Source organism: Crinia signifera, chromosome 9, assembly GCF_055691185.1.
Source record: "Crinia signifera chromosome 9, ASM5569118v1, whole genome shotgun sequence".
Lineage (NCBI taxonomy): Eukaryota > Metazoa > Chordata > Amphibia > Anura > Myobatrachidae > Crinia > Crinia signifera.
The window spans coordinates 148,033,276-148,050,260 of NC_139225.1; the positions used below are offsets into that span (position 1 = coordinate 148,033,276).

General features: G+C 47.4%; 1 protein-coding gene across 1 annotated transcript; it reads right to left on the reverse strand.

The window, feature by feature from the left end:
• Positions 1 to 385: 385 nt before the first annotated feature.
• Positions 386 to 15,658, reverse strand: LOC146036275 (uncharacterized). Its single transcript, XM_083160187.1, has 11 exons — positions 15,506 to 15,658; positions 12,070 to 12,114; positions 10,853 to 10,985; positions 9,498 to 9,599; positions 8,809 to 8,877; positions 8,641 to 8,721; positions 7,969 to 8,067; positions 5,632 to 6,750; positions 3,911 to 4,012; positions 3,085 to 3,177; positions 386 to 2,171 (listed from the first exon to the last, which is right to left on the reverse strand). The coding sequence occupies exons 2-11, from the start codon at positions 12,070 to 12,072 to the stop codon at positions 445 to 447; spliced, it is 3,528 nt and encodes a 1,175-aa protein (XP_083016313.1). The 5' UTR covers positions 12,073 to 12,114; positions 15,506 to 15,658; the 3' UTR covers positions 386 to 444.
• Between the last annotated feature and the right edge of the window lie 1,327 nt (positions 15,659 to 16,985).

Consider the following 16,985-nt stretch of genomic DNA (forward strand, 5'->3'; position numbering starts at 1 on the left):
GTGGGGAGTGCTACCTTAAAAAACACTGAAGGGGTTAAAAGACAGTTTTTGTGATTAAATATATGTAAACCTCATTTTGCGCCTCGCAAACACTGATTGATGCTAAAAATATCAATGTGACACAAAATAAAAAAACATTAAAAAAAAACTTCAAATCCTACAATTAAAATAATGTAAATTTTTCCTAAAAAAAAATTGTAGTTCTCGTTTTTCCTTCATCTATACAGAGATGACACATACTGGTAATCTAAGTTTTCTTTGCTTCTGTTTTCATAGTATAGCATATTATAACAAAGTGACATATTTAAGAAAATGTTTTCTATAACGCAGAATGAGAACACGTTAAACTACCGCTTAAAAAAAATAAATACAGAAACCCGCAAACTTCTTTCTTAAGAATGTAAAATATTTTATATAAAAAAAATAAAAATAAAGGAAAATGCGTCAAAGGGTCTGTGAACACGTCATCCTCTTTTGGTGTTTTAAAAGGTAAGACCTCTGCGAAAATTCTTTCCCACACCCGTGGCATAAAAAAGATCGGTCCACTCTGTGAATGGCCTGATGCCGGAGAACGTGAGACTGGCTGGTGAAACCTTTTCCACACTGGGGGCAAAGAAAGGGCTTCTCTCCTGTATGAGTCCTCTTGTGGCAATTGAGGCTGGAAGTTTGAGCGAAACACTTTCCGCATTCCATACAAATGTACGGTTTCTCTCCCGTGTGAGTCCTGAAATGTTTTACCAGACAGCCGTTGTACAGAAAGCTCTTCAGACAGACGGGGCAGATGTGCTGCTTTTCTTCTGGCTTAGTGGTTATATCCATATCGCTAAACGGGATATCAATCATTGGCCTCTCGCTATACGGGACATTGCTAAAATGCTCGTCGATATAAGAGACATCGCCAAGAGGCTGCTCGCCAAATGACAAGTCGATAACAGGTCTCTCGCTCACATGTCTCTGGCTAAAAAATGAATCGATAATATTAGGTCTCTCACTGAATGAGGTATTGCTAATGGGCCTATCGCTATAAAGTGAATCGATAATAGGTCTCGCAGTGAATGAGACATCGCTAACGGGCCTCTCATTAAATGTGACAGCGCTAACAGTATTCTCGTTGGCCGCGTTAGTAGGCGGTTCACATGCAATTTGGGCTATTTCCGTAAGCAATTTCTCCTTGGCGTGAATCTGCAAATGCATTTCATAATTGAATTTCTTGGTAAAGCACTTCCTGCACTCAGTGCAGACAAACGGTTTCTCGTCCTCGTGAAGCCGCCTGTGACAATTCAGGCTGGAACTTTGAGCGAAACATTTCCCGCATTCAGGACAGCAGAAGGGCTTTTCCCCCGTGTGCACCCTCATGTGCTTAATCAGGCAGCCGTTATACAGGAACCGTTTCCCGCACTGCGGGCAGCCGTGTGGCCGCTCCATGGTGTGAGCGCGGATGTGTCTCTCACACGCGGACTTGGTGCTGAACAGTTTCTCGCAGTCGGTGCAGGGGTACAACTCCTCGCCAGCGTGGAGCCGAAGGTGCATCTCGAAGTTGGACTGCTTGACGAAAGATTTCCCGCATTGTGGGCATGGGACCGGCTTGTCTCTTATGTGTATTAGCTGATGTCGGTCAAGACCAGACTTGGAATAAAGACATTTCCCGCACTGGGGGCACGGCCATTGTTTTTCTCCTCTGTGAATTCTCATGTGAGCCTCCAGTTCCGATAGTGTTTCGAAACACTGCCCGCATTCCTGACACACCCGTACCTTCTCATCTATGTGAGTTAGCAGGTGTTCCTCGAGAGCGGCTTTATCCCGGAACATCGCCCCACATTCCTGGCAAACTGGCGTTTTTGTCTCATGAACTTTATGATGTTCGAAATACTCCGACACGTTGTCAAATGTTTCTGGGCATACAGGACACATGAACTGTACGTTTACATTGTGCGTTCTTTCATTATCGACGGACTCATTAAGGAACACATTGGGGCGAGCGCCTTGTACAGCAGTGTTTGCTTCTACGCGCTCTAAGACACCGCTGGATCCTGCAGCATTTATGCCTCTGTCCGATGTCCCATTGTTTATCACGGTTTTCTTCACAAACCAAACATTGATTTTGTTCTCGGTCTCTTGACCATTGTGAAATTCATGATTCACTGGAGTAACGACATTTTCAACCATCCAGTCTGGGGGGGAAAAAAAAGCAAAAACAATACCCAGATTATTTTAACGAGTAACGAACAAATATTTTAACATTATGGCGTGAGACGGACTAGAGCGCTACAGATTTTACCAGTCATCACTGCGTACGAAGAAAGTACTTAGACCGATTCTCACTATGGGCCTGATGCTGGTTCAGTTACTGCCGCGTCTGCAACTTTTGTCGGTGGCATATCAATAGGAAAACGTCAGCGCACTGTCAAAAAACGTCTGTGAATTCGACAATCAGGGCCCGTTTTCGACAAAACAGATCTGACTTGTTTTAAAGTCAGACCTGCTTTGTCGGAATCCGCCTTCAATGCCCATGTCGGAAATAACAGCCAAGATTGAATACCCCCCCAAAGTCAGAACCATCTTAATGTATAGGCACAGTGGGCAGCAGCCCAGGGTACCACAATGTTAGGGGCCTTTGAGCACGGCAGAGTGGTGGTCGTACAATCCCAGCCTGCAGCCAGTTGGTTGTCAGCCTGGTGATTGGTGGATGGCTGGAGCTATCCACCAATCAGAGTGCTCATGGCCATTCACTGCATGTAGAGAGGACCACAGAAGGGGCAGGGCTGTGAATGGGTGTGTAGGGAACCCAGTGAATTACTTTGCCAAGGGCCATCAGTGCTGTTACGACAGCCCTGGACAAAGTAGATAACTTTTTTTTGCATGTCTAGATACATCTATTTTATGCTATATACAGTCTTTTACATTCAATGATATATGTGTATGCTGTGGGTAGGGTTACTAAATATGTACTATAGGGAATGCTGGACTTTCAGAGCCTACGAATAATGGAAACAAAGATCACTGGCTATGACCTAACTACATTGTCTGTGGCCTGAAGTAAGGTAATACTGCTGAAGAACTGGCGAGCCAGCCAGCTTTCCTTACCATCTCCATTTGTATCTGCATCCGCTTCTTGCTTCCAATGTTGAAAGTGGAGGCTGCTGGGTGGGTCAGTGCCCTTAACACCCGGGGGTTCCACTGGGGGAGCACAAACAAAAAAATTAGTTGTTTATCACATTTTATATAAATGCTCAATGAGTTATTCGCTCTCTCTCCTCACGCCTGCTTAACAGAACAATCTTCTTTACCAACAGGCAACCTCCCTGGTTGCCAAAAGGCCCATACACTCTGGGTGACTTTCAGCTGAAAGCCATTCGAAACATTAAGTTTGAGCGGCTTTCAGCTTAAAGCCGCCCAGTGTGTATGGCTCGAAGATGCCCGCTCCAGCATCATCGCCGGGAAAGCCTCTCATCTGCCGCTGCCAACTTTTAGGCGAATCAGGCATTCGGCGGACTGGGCAAAGGGTGCGAGATGCTCTGCCATTGCTGGCATTTAAATTCAGCGACACTGCCAATTCACACCCTTCCCCGGCAATTGAATGCCCCCCCTGGTGTGTGTGTGTTTTTAAAAACAAATATAATTTACAATTTAGACTGTAAACTCCACCTCGGCAGGGGTCAATAGAAATGAATAAACATTCTCCGCTAAGCACTACACAATATGTTGTCTCTACATGCAGAGTAATAAAGTCTACAGTAACTTCTAGGTGGTGCCTGGGAATTGTGAAGAAGGTGCTGACACCTTGAGGTAGATAAAGGCAACTGCACCCTTGTAGACATTTTGCAGGTTCCTGGAGCCACATACACAGTGGAGGGTGATATCATCATAGTGATTTAAGATGACAAGGTAAGATTTTATCTCTCACACTCACTTATACTAATGTCTTCATCCACATAATGCTCTTCATATTTCACAAATAACTCTCTTCCCATATCCATCTTTGGTATGGTCTCCGGCTCCACAACGAAACAATCTGTATCAGAGAGGCGTGTTACAATACAAACATACAGCACAACACAACAGGTAAGGGCCAACAGCTGCAAAAGTCGGGTTCTAGTAAGGCTGACAGCACTTCTGTGTGACTGTAACAAGCTGGTCGGTACTTGAGTACTAGCACGGCGCCCACTAAGCAATTTGCTTAGTGGGCTATTCTATGTAGGAAAATCGCATCGCATCGCATGGGCCATTTTAGTGCCATGCGATGGGCGACGCGATTTTCCTATGTAATTTATTCACTGCTCTTTCAGCCCCGGGCCATCGCATCGCATCGCTGGCAAAATCGCATGCGATTTTATAGGGTGTGCGTTGCCATGACATGAGGTATACAATCATAGGATTGTATGTCCCAAAAATAGGTTTAACGCACCCTCCCACTATCCACGCCACCCCGAAGCGTGGCGAGCCCCGCGAGGGGCGGCGGAAGGCGTCCTCCGACGCTTTCAATACCCCACTATTCACGTCGGCATGGAGTTGATTTTACATAGTGTGGTGAGCATGTAAAGTAATCCGCGTGCGCTCGCCACACTATATAAAATCGACTCCACGCCGACGTGGATAGTGGGGGAATGAAAAGGTCGGAGGACGCTTTCCGCTGCACTCACCACGCCATATGATTGTATAGGTAATGTAATGGCATCGCACATCCTATAAAATCGCATGCAATTTTGCGGGGCATGCGATGCGATGGCCCGGGGCTGACAGAGCAGTGAATAAATTACACTTAAAAATCGCATGACCCTTAAATGGCTCATGCGATGCGATTTCCCTATGGTGCCGTACATATGCAAATTGGGCGCCGTGATAATACACAAGTACCAGCTGGTCTCAGCAAGATAGAGCCCTGGAGATCATCGTAGAGGGACAGGGAAATCAGATCCCAGAAAGAACTATGCCCCCTCTGAGAACGCCGTCCAAAAATACATATAGGGGTCAATTCAATTAAAAGTGATGCAAAACTATGTGTTCTGGAGATGTGCAGGGTACACAAGTACAAAACATACAGATGATTTTTTCCTTCTGGCACAGTCTGGTTTGTTTCTCAGTGCTGAGATAGAAACCAGGATATGCAAGAAACACCACAGCAGAAAGGCAGGAAAGAGGAACTGCAGGGATTTTACAAAGTGCAGGCCTGCATATCGCCCCTGCATCATTGCTAATTGACTGCAACATGCCCTTTGGCTTCCTGAATCTGATGTGTCAGTTTTAGGGTCGCACCCTTCCCTATTACAGGCACAGCCACTGCTTTATCTGCAATTACATAATTACACAGTCCGATCGGTATTTGTCAGAATCTTTGAGAAAAGTGTAAACCCCCCAAATAAGGTTTCAGCGCATCTTTGGTCCGAGTGTAGTATATAAACAATACGATTGATCTAGTATTAAGCATAGTGTGATGTTTAGTTTCTATCTAGGAAATTACTCTACAAATCTATTTCTCCACATTTATAATCTGCCTATTGCCTCTGTATCCAGCAGATGCGTTCTAGTGGTCATTCTTGCACCCGCCATCTTTCAAAACCTGCGCAGTTCCTCTTCCTTGCCTGGTTTTGAAAGATGCAGTGATGCTAGAATGAGTCCTGCGCTGCTCGTTACCTGAAGAACTGTCCTCGTCATCATCCCAATGAGCTTTGTCGTCATCATCATCATCATCCCAATGAGCTTTGTCGTCATCATCATCCCAATGACCTTTGTTATCATCCATGTGAGCTTTGGCAACATCATCCATGTGAGCTTTGTCAGCATCATCCATGTGAGCTTTGTCAACATCATACTCGTGAGCTTTGTCAACATCATCCTCGTGAGCTTTGTCAACATCATCCTCGTGAGCTTTGTCAACATCATCCATGTGAGCTTTGTCAACATCATACTTGTGAGCTGTGTCAACATCATCCATGTGAGCTTTGTCAACATCATCCATGTGAGCTTTGTCAACATCATACTTGTGAGCTTTGTCAACATCATTCATTTGAGCTTTGTCAACAACATACTTGTGAGCTTTGTCAACATCATTCATTTGAGCTTTGTCAACAACATACTTGTGAGCTTTGTCATCATCATCCATGTGAGCTTTGTCAACAACATACTTGTGAGCTTTGTCATCATCATCATCCATGTGAGCTTTGTCAACAACATACTCCTGAGCTTTGTCAACAACATACTCCTGAGCTTTGTCAACAACATACTCCTGAGCTTTGTCAACAACATACTCCTGAGCTTTGTCAACATACTCCTGAGCTTTGTCAACAACATACTCCTGAGCTTTGTCAACAACATACTCCTGAGCTTTGTCAACAACATACCCGTGAGCTTTGTCAACATCATACCCGCGAGCTTTGTCAACATCATACTCGTGAGCTTTGTCAACATCATACTCGTGAGCTTTGTCAACAACATACTCGTGAGCTTTGTCAACAACATACCCGTGAGCTTTGTCAACAACATACCCGTGAGCTTTGTCAACATCATACCCGTGAGCTTTGTCAACATCATACTCATGAGCTTTGTCAACATCATACTCGTGAGCTTTGTCATCATCATCCACATGAGCTTTGTCAGCTACATCCTCGAGAGCTTTCTCTTCATTACTGTCATTATCATCGTCACCATAGTAATAATCATCATCATCACCATCCTCATCGGGCTCTAGTTCTGTGGCTGCCATATCTCTTCTTTGTTCATCGTCTTCCAGTTCAGGCTCCACATATATACAGTCTGCAGACAACACGTAACAGTATTGAGACCTTTCTCTGTTCATCATTAGACACTTAAGGCCCACATACAATGGGCCGATTTTGGCCGATTCCAACAGATCGGGCAGTGAAATTGGCTGTATGTGACATGCCGTCGGGTTAGATGTGTGGTCCCACACGCATTGGACCCGGACCATGAGGTTGCACCTGAGGGACAACAGATGGCTCTCAATCAGTGGCACATCGCGGGTGTTTTTTTAGTACCCGTGATGTGTTGGGTCCGATCCGTAGGTGTGTGCCTGCGGTGAAGCACCGCTGGCACACACCAACAGTATGTGCAGCAGCGGGGTCTGGGTAGCGTGGTCTGAGCGGCAGCTGGTATCGGTATTTGCCGGCCGGATTTGAAAAATATTTTTAAAAAACTGGCTGGACGCTGACTGGCTGAGAGAATTCTCTCAGCAAATAAACGGCCGGCCAGTCTTTTCAAAATATTTTTTCAAATTCAGTAGCTGCTTCCTGCCCTGCCGCCTGGTAAACGCCGCTACAAGCTCCCGCCCCACGCCGCTGCTGCAGCAGCTTCCTGGGAGATATTACGGGGAATAAATCACATGCCATTTATTCCATGTAAAAAATCGTAAGCGAGCCTCCCGGGGTGCTGCCAGGGGAGCAGAAGGGCAAACTGGTACAACTTGTCCGTAGGACAAATCAGCCCATTGTATGGGGGCCTTTACATGAAATAAGAGTGCTCGGAGTGCCGCAGCCTTAACATGTCTCTGACCTGTACACATAGTGGAGGTAGACTTCTGAAAGCTGATATTATATAATAATAGGACTGCAGCCTATGAAACAACTAAGAACCAGAGATCTCATAGAGATACATTATGAGCACATACATGAGAAGCCGGTCCCTGAGAAGCTTGGCTCAGAGGGCAAGATGGCTGCTCCCACTGGCTTTAGGTGGTAGATGTACTACAAATGCTCTGAGTGCAGACTACTGTAAAGTATTCTATGAATATCAGACTTATGAGTTGCCATATTCACATCCCCACGTACATAGCAATAACCAAACTATGTCTATTCTAAGCCTCTATGGTAGTATATACAGCCTGTACTAGCACGGAGCTACAGACCATCACAAACAGGAGGAAACAGTAGCCGAACGGTCTGCCTGGATATCTGTTCTACTAACGGCTGTGACGTAAGCCCTATTGGCTGGGCGTCCGTTCCTGCCGCTACTAACCTGACGAGTCATCATCCTCGTACAGCTCTGGATTCTGGTCCCTCATCGCTGTTCTAGGTTCAACCATTGGAAAATCTTCCGGCTCTACAAAGACACAATCTGTATGCACAGGACACAATTCCCATTAAATATATAATACATCCCCAGTCGTATCTCCATCTTCATAATTTGCTCTTTTGTAACTTCTATAAATGTTTTTGAGCCAGAGGACTTGGCCAAAATGTAACGGGGGGAGAGAAGCCAGAGGTGCGTAACTTTTTTTGGGGGGAGAATGGTCATATTTTTAAAGCGGCAATCATTTACAAGGGGAAACTAGGATGGTTTGCCTAGTAAATGATTGCCGCTTTAAAAATATGGCCATCCTTGCACAGTTACGGTCTATAGGGTAGACAGTGCCTAGGTAGACAGTCAATAGCTCCGAAGGTAATGGTTGACACATAAAAAAAAGGTTGACATGTTGTGGTGTCAAATTGTACATTTCATCACGTGGGCCCTCAATGAGTGTACTGCTCCCCATGCTTGGGGGCCAACTTATTCACTGGCAACCGCATAACCTTCTCACAACCCTATTATATTTGCCCCTTTATTTGTCAATAAGTAATGAGCAGCGGCTGACGATCACATGACCACCGCCCTCCCGCCTCCCAGAAAGGTGACCTTCACAGTACTAACCTGATTGGTTATCATCATCCTCCAATTGCAACTGGCCCTTTTCTTCCTCACTATCGGAATCAATTTCCACATACACACAGTCTATACGGACACAACAACGGAAACCAAATTAGTCTAGACACATTTCTAGTCTGCCACTGTATATATTATAATATCTATATGACTAACCTGAGGAGTCGTCATCATATAGAATTTGTTGAAGCCTTGATACCATTTCTGCATTAATAATGATGCATGCTGTAAGGAGAGATGATTAAGCGGTCAGGGTACCAATCTAGTATCTTATTGATGCGACCGAGCCAGCAGCAATTGTGCTGGGACACAAAGTAAGCATTAGCACAGTTGAGTGAAGCTGTAGTAACACAGAACAGTCACAGAGGGGCGACGCTGCACAACATTACATGTTATGGCCTATTGAGGACTACAGAAAACATCTGGAACAACATTGTCAATATGTTCGGTGCTGGGGTGTGGTCGGGTTGTACAGTAATGGAGAGGTCCAGACAGAAGAAAAGTGATAAGGTTACACGTGAAGCCCCTCAAGAGCAGATGCATGACTCGGGTCTTAGCTGATACGTGATATGGTCCTGGGGATCTTATGATTTCATTCAGCTGGCTGCTATAAAGAACCTGCTACCGGCCTGACGTACAAGAGAGTCTGTGAGGGCCCGCTCAGAGACATACAGGAATAACAGATACATCGATGCAACAAGGGCTGTCACTGAAAATAAGCCACTTGGGGGTGACAATAAGACACATTGCTGGTTATTATAAGTTATCTGTTGCCATTGATGGTTAAGGGGACAGAAATGTAACCCCTAAAAGACAGATAGAGAAGAGCTTCCCCCCACACTGACCTGTAGTGATCTCCTCCTCCTCATTTTGGTCCTGGTCCCTCACACAGGGCTCTTTTCCTCGCTCAATCTGGGATATTACTTCAGGCTTCATAGTGGAGCTGCCTACAATCATTAATGATATTGACGGTAAGACAAAGCATTTCCCCTCAAGGGGGGGGATTCAATCTTGCTACTTCTGACAATGCTGCCATTTCCGACAGCATTGATGGCGGATCCCGACAAAACAGATCCAACCTTAAAACAAGACGGATCTGTTTTGTCGGAAATGGCCGCGGATTGTCAAGTTCATGGCCGTTTTACGACAATCCGCGGCTGTTTTTTGCCTACACGCCCACTTTTCGACACTCGACACATTGAATTCCACCTGTCGAGCGGAGCAAAAAAGGCCCGGGATTCCAACTGTCGGGACGTTCCCGCAGTCAGAATCCGGGATTACATACCACCCTAAATTATCACAGGATCTTAGCAAGTTACCACAGAATGGCCGCCACACGTGTGGTCAGCAGATGGCAGAAGCTTGGCAGCACTGCGGAGGCACATAATAATGTGAGGAGACTCAAGTAATAGACAACAGATTTTTCACACTCCTTGGATACCTGACTGACTGAAAGATCAGAGAAGTCATCAGCAACCCCATGCTGAGATGTTCAGGACCCACTTTGAGGTTTGGACTAGAGATGCCAATCCCAGGGAATTTTTTAAATCCTGGGAATCGAGATTGAAAAATGCTCAATCCCGGGATCCTCGGGTTTGGCATCCCTAAAAGAAAAATGCCCCCCTGTTCCCCACATTAACTTTCTTTGGGGAGCGGGCTAGTATTGCGGCGGAGTCGCCAGGAGAATGCAGCTGGCGGGTGTTACGCCGGGTGTCTGAGGTACTTGTGTGTCGCCAGGATCAGTCGTCGGGGGGGGGGGGGGAGCCTGGTGGCGGAGGTGTGACCTGCACAGCGTGAAATATGACCTGCTGTGCAGAGCCACATGCCGGGGTCAGAAACAGCCAGGTGCTCAGATGCTGCCCGGCATTAGGCCGCGCCCGAAATCCCAGGATTGGATACACCAATCCCAGGATCCCAAACACCAGGATTAGCCACCCTAGTTGGGACCCATAGTTTGAGAACCGCTGCCTTTCACACCAAAGAAAAATAAGCACCACCCTGGACCCACCCACTTTTGTGTGACTCTCCACCCCTTACAGTCTGCACATGGGGCAGTTTGAAGGTCTGCTTACAAACTTAACAGAAAGTGCTATAAGTAAGCATTATCTCTTGTAGACCACTGGTGGTCCATGGCACTGTGGAGTCTTGTTTGCATGTCCTGAAAACATGGACATGCCACATCACCCAGTTATTGCCTCACCTAGGGAATGCAGTGACTGGTAATTCTCCATCATAACATCTTTGTAAAGTCTCTTCTGCTCATCTTCTAGCGAGTCCCATTCTTCCTCAGAAAAGTGTACTGCAACATCCTCAAACTCTTTATCGCCTACATCCTGAGAAAGACGATGACAAAGCAGCCATGCTTAGAGAATACACACTCCTGTATCTGGTGTCTAACACACCCAACTGGTCAGTGATCATTCCCAGGCTACTAATGATAAATATCAGCCTTACACATTGGTATAGCTATGGTGGGAACATGGGGAGCAAATGATCCCCCTAACACAAATATTAGCCTACTTATGTAATCCACAAAGCTGCCAGTGAAGGACAACTCAGCAGTGTATTGAAGCAACAGAAAGATGGTGCTGCCCACAGGCTACACCAAAATGGTGGACACTAAGCGTTAATCCTGGGGTCTGATGCCAACTGGAAATAGGAGGAGGAGCTAGGGTGCATCCCCTATAATGCCTGGGGGCCAATACAAGGAGTTCCATCGGTTCAAGACTATGGCTTCCTCCTTAATTTACCTATGTAAGATGCAGTGGCACATAGAATAATAATTATGTACTGCTTGGCAATGGTGATAAGAGCACCACTAATGATAAATCCACACTGCTTTGCAAACACTCGCCATGTCCTAATCAGCGCGTCACTGTGCAGAGCTAATTTAAGACATGATGCTAATGTGTAATACCCCTTTCTGTTTTTTCTGGTGTGTGAAGGGGGCGGGGAGTCGCCGGGCAGGCGGCAGAGGTGGTAAGAATACTCACCCCGGTTGCTGGTCCTCCGCGCAGGCCAGGGATCCACACAGGCGGCGGCGGCGCAAATGACGGGACAGGCGGCGGATGAAGATGATGTAGCTCTCACTGCCGCCGGACAGCTGTGTCATCATCATCCACCGCCTGTCCCGTCATTTGCGCCCGCCGCCTGCGTGCCAGACAGCACGCCAAGGACCGGCAACCCGGGTAAGTATACCCTACCCCATTCACACCAGCCAGGTCCCCAGGTCCTAGGTAGCAGGGTTGGATTGCCGGCAAATTAGCCCGGTAATTTGTCCCGGGTACCTTTCACACCAGAGGTAGTACCGGGTTGTTCCCGGACTCAAAACGGGAATTTAGGCTGGTGTGAAAGGGGTATAAGATAACGGAGACTAAGATGCATATAGCATAGTACTGTGTGTGCTACTGTACTCACCATCACTCTGGGCGCTGCACTCTGTATACACCAGGATTGTGGCTTCTGCAAAACAGGGGATTATACTTTCATAATGAACTACAATACGTGTGGTTTTGTAACATTGCTTTACACGGGATACATACAGATGGCCAGCTGGTATTCCGATCGAGAGAATCCCGACAGGGGTCAGGTATGTATACTTAACCTCCACCTACCCCCCTTGCTAGAACCAGACCCTAACCCCTGTACCCCACAGACTAAATGTACACTTTCTTTATACAGAAATATCATTTTTCATTATCAGGGTCCTACTGTAATGCTTGGGGTTAGAGACCCCCTCCTACATTAAATTGGTAAAGTACCCCTGAACATCTCATCAAGATGACCTCATTCCGGTGGGTTCCTACACTACAAAATAGTGAGCAAATGTTATCTGTAACATTGCCTACATAACACAAAGAATGACAAATATAAACACAGCGATTGGCATAAAGACGCAGATGATGCATTACGAAGCCTGGCGCGGGCACTTGTATGGGACCTGACTCTTGGCTGTACAACCTGGATTTTGTACATTTTCTTTCATTTTGTGTTCTAGTTTCTTTATAGTTCCTGGTGCTGGTGTGACTGTAATGCTGATGCGGCAGCCATCCTTTTCAGTGACGGAGCAGTGAGACATCACAAGTGTAGTTGCCAACCACAAGTGAGACGTCCGCCGAAGCCATCGCAACATGTAACTCCACATAGTGGGGCAGATGAATTTAGCCTTAACAAGAGATACATGCAAGGGTGATTAAGAGAAATAAACGTCCAGCCTATCACCTGCTAACTGCCATGTTACAGGCTGTGTTTGAAAAAAGTCAGTAAGGAGCTGATTGGCTGGACGTTTATCTCTCGTTAAGGCTTAATACATCTGCCCCACTGTCACAGCTGGGACGCAGATGTGTGGAACAGCGACTCTTACAAATCCAAAGGCAAAGGATTTGCGACGCTGGCATGTTTGCCGTGGCTTATAAACAAAGTCTGTGGCACGATTTGAGGATAGGTGACTGTGTATACATCTGAAATGTCTGCATTCCCAAATTCATCAAATACTGTATAATGAGACACGTGCTTCACTGTTTATGGGTTGTTCATAGTGCACCACCAATTACGCAGTGCTGTAGAGACTACAATTCCTCATTCATATCAGTCACATTTGCACTTCCCTAACACATATAAGATGGACTGACGCGCTACGCAGCCGGAAAGGAAAATATCCTCATGTAAATCTCCTCCACCAATTCAGAGACGTAATGAAAATAAATGAGGCTGAAATCCATAGGAAAGCATCTATTCTCCTACAGACAGCAGACTCCTAACTATACAATGATCCTGCAGGAGGTGTGAAATTAAAGCATTAGTAAAAGATCAATTCCATTAAAAGTGGGATTACGGTCATCCAACAAGGGCACATAAAGATAAACACCCCCCCCCCCCCCCCCCATATCTATGCAATCACCCAATCTTGTTTTACTACAATTACAAAGTACCACAGAAAACCTTCAGATAGATAAAAGTTTATACATAAAGGGGCAGATGTATTAAGCTTTAACAAGAGATAAATCCAAGGGTGATAAAGAGATAAATGTCCAGCCAATCACCTGGTAACTGCCATGCTACAGGCTGTTTGAAAAAAGTCAGTAAGGAGCTGATTGGCTGGATGTTTATCTCTCCTTATCACACTTGCATTTATCTCTTGTTAAGGCTTAATACATCTGCCCCATTATCCTTAAACCCATATATATTACTGATGTCCCCATCATGTGTAATCAGTGCTCCAGCTGATAGACTGATGGTGTAACATCCCAGTGTGTGGATACCAGTCAGAGTGTGTGGCCATAACTAGGAACTTGATGGTGTAACATCCCAGTGTGTGGAATACCAGTCAGAGTGTGTGGCCATAACTAGGAACTTGCTATTAAAAGGTTTTTTGGTACTCTTTACCTAGCACGGCGCCCACGATGTCCATCGCGGTCATCGGGGGTAAAAAATCGCGAGCATCGCGGCAATCACATGCACTAAAAAACCGGGTGCGACGCGATTTCCCATAGGGATCAATGTTAAAAGTGTGATTAGACGCGATTTTACTGTTCAATGCCCGCGATTTTTCCATAGGAAACAATGTTAAATGGGCCACAGAGCCCTAATAGTCCCCCTGAAGTCTGAAATGGCCCCCACAATTGTTAACGCCACCCCACGATCAACGTGAACCCGAAGTGTGGCAAGCGCAGCGAGCCCGCGAGGGGCGGCGGTACGCATCCTCCGACCTTTTCATACCCCCACTATCCACGTCGGCGTGGAGTTGAGAATAGAATAGTGTGGCGAGCGCAGCGAGTCACCGAGCCCGAAGCGTGGCGAGCGCAGCGAGCCCCGCGAGGGGACGCGTTTACCTGTGAAGGTATCCGCGTGCGCTCGCCACGCTTCGGGCTCGGTGGCTCGCTGCGCTTGCCACACTATTCTATTCTCAACTCCACGCCGACGTGGATAGTGGGGGTATGAAAAGGTCAGAGGACGCGTACCGCTGCGCTCGCCACGCTTCGGGTTCACGTTGATCGTGGGGTGGCGTTAACAATTGTGGGGGCCATTTCAGACTTCAGGGGCACTATTAGGGCTCTGTGGCCCATTTAACATTGTTTCCTATGGAAAAATCGCGGGCATTGAGGCATTGAACAGTAAAATCGCGTCCAATCACACTTTTAACATTGATCCCTATGGGAAATCGCGGGCATCGCGGCCATCGCGTCGCACCCGTTTTTTAGTGCATTTGATGGCCGCGATGCCCGCGATGGGCGCCGTGCTAGGTAAAGAGTAGCGTTTTTTTTTTTTGGAAATAAACCAAGCGCGCAGATAGAAGGAAACATTCTCGGTGGAGGCACAGCTGCTGCAGAACTACAAGTCTCAGCATGCCGTGATAAGCTGGTAGAGTATGCTGCGCAGGCGGTACACAGCGGAAGACTATTTGGTGTAATCTTTAATTCTTAGACCAGTTCCAGAGAATGACAAGAATCCGCAAACACAATTTTGTAAATGAATAAAATAAGTAACGGCGCGTTTATCTCTGAACTATGCCTGCACTGCTGGGATTTATAGTTCTACAGCAGCAAAGCCACATACAGTGATTGCTATTCTGCAGCTGCACAAAATCTAGGATAGATAGATAGATAGATAGGAGAAGGACATGCACAGTGGGCAGCATCCCCACCTCACACCCCCAGCTCATGTACAATAGAGTCTCAGCCCCGGAGTTGGTTGGCTGCCCCGGGCTGAGGCTCCTGCTTTGTGTCCAGCAGCAGGCAGATCCCCGGGCAGGAGCAGGCACACTACCCCGGCACCACTACCAGGGCAGGAGGCCGTACCGTACACACATACTCCCAGCATTATATATATATACCACAGTAGAGGCCACATTTACCTTTATTCTGCGGCTGCTGCCACTGAGAAGGGCGTCACGTGACCCCGGAGGGCCGCAGTTGGCCGGCCGCTGCGTGACGTCACCCACCGCCGCTGCGCTCTCTGGGAGCGGTAGTGCTGGCGGGCCCGAAGCGCGCCAGTGCGGGCGGGCGGCGGGACTGCAACTCCCAGAGCACCCAGCGAGCGGCGTGACCAGGTGACCTCCCCCAGCCAATCAGTGTCACTAATTGCTGCTGCAGCGAGAGAGAGAACGAGCGCGTGTCGCGAGGAATGCCCCTTCTTGGTAGTTGCTAATTTCTAGTGGGCTAAACTAGGACCTTCCACGCCCATGACCTCTTAGAATCACAGACAGTGTCTCACAGTACACACACACACATTGGGGGTTATTCTTATCCATTCGGTCTGATGGTGCGTTTCTGCGCATGTGCAGATGTAGGGTGCGTGCACCCACGGCAAACTTTCGGTTCGCCGGGTGCATGCACCCATGTCGGCGTGCGGGGGGGGCGCCAGGCTTCCCCATTACCATATGGGAACGCCCAGCGTTCCATGGGCGTTCCCATGAGAACGCTAGGCATTCTCATGGTAATGAGACAGTGATGCGGGGGGCGGGCAGCTGTCATCACCGGATGTCAGCTGCCCGCCCATATCCACGCTAGCGTGCACGCATATGTAAGTGACTTAAAAGTCACTTATATATGCGTGCACGCACCTCATCATTCGATGGTCGGCGACCATCGAAAGATGTGGGTGGTTACCCGAGGCATGCGAATGGATGTTTATGCAAAACATCCATTCGCAGCCTGTGCGGGCGAAGCCGCACTTCTAGGGGGCGGCGGTTGGGCGTTCATTCGCCGGGCGGGGTTTGGTGGACTCGCAAGGCTGCGAATTTGCAGCCTTACGAATTAACCAGAATAACCCCCATAGAACGTTCGAGGCTGCAACAATGCCATACCCTCCAGCATACCTCCCAACTTTTTCAATAGAAGAATAGGGACACTCGCGCGGCGAAGCCCAAAAGGGGGTGTGGCGTATGCAAATGAGGGCACTGCTTATGCAAATTAGGCTGCGCCCCCGTTTTCAGCCACTGCGCTGCTGAATAGACGCTGTCAGATTGGGGGGTTCATGTAATTTTCATCCCATTTCCACGTGTTCCAGATGAGGCAGCCATGTTGGGCGCACTACGAAGGTTACACTGTGGGAGATGAGCCATATGAGGACACAATGCAGATATGGGAAAGCGGATGCTTGTGTAGTAGTATGATACACAGCGTATGGAAACATCTGCATAATGCACAGCCTGCCCGCAGAGGAACCATCCAAGGCAACCAGCCGGGGTGGACTGCGAAGAGGGTGTGCAACCTGTGGAGGTATACATTACAGGAATAGCACATGGTGAGGTAGAAATACACTGTTGGAGGGGAGGGGGATCTTTGCATCTTTGCAGGAGACCACGAAAGGGGGATAATTTGGGATTCATCATT

Bases quoted from the DNA above. Each gene is read 5' to 3' on its own strand.
- LOC146036275 (XM_083160187.1), bottom strand. The intron at 6,751-7,968 runs GTTAGTAGCGGC...TGTTGTCTGCAG, and splicing joins CGAGGATGATGACTCGTCAG to ACTGTATATATGTGGAGCCT. The intron at 2,172-3,084 runs GTAAGGAAAGCT...TTTCCCCCCCAG, and splicing joins TGCAGATACAAATGGAGATG to ACTGGATGGTTGAAAATGTC.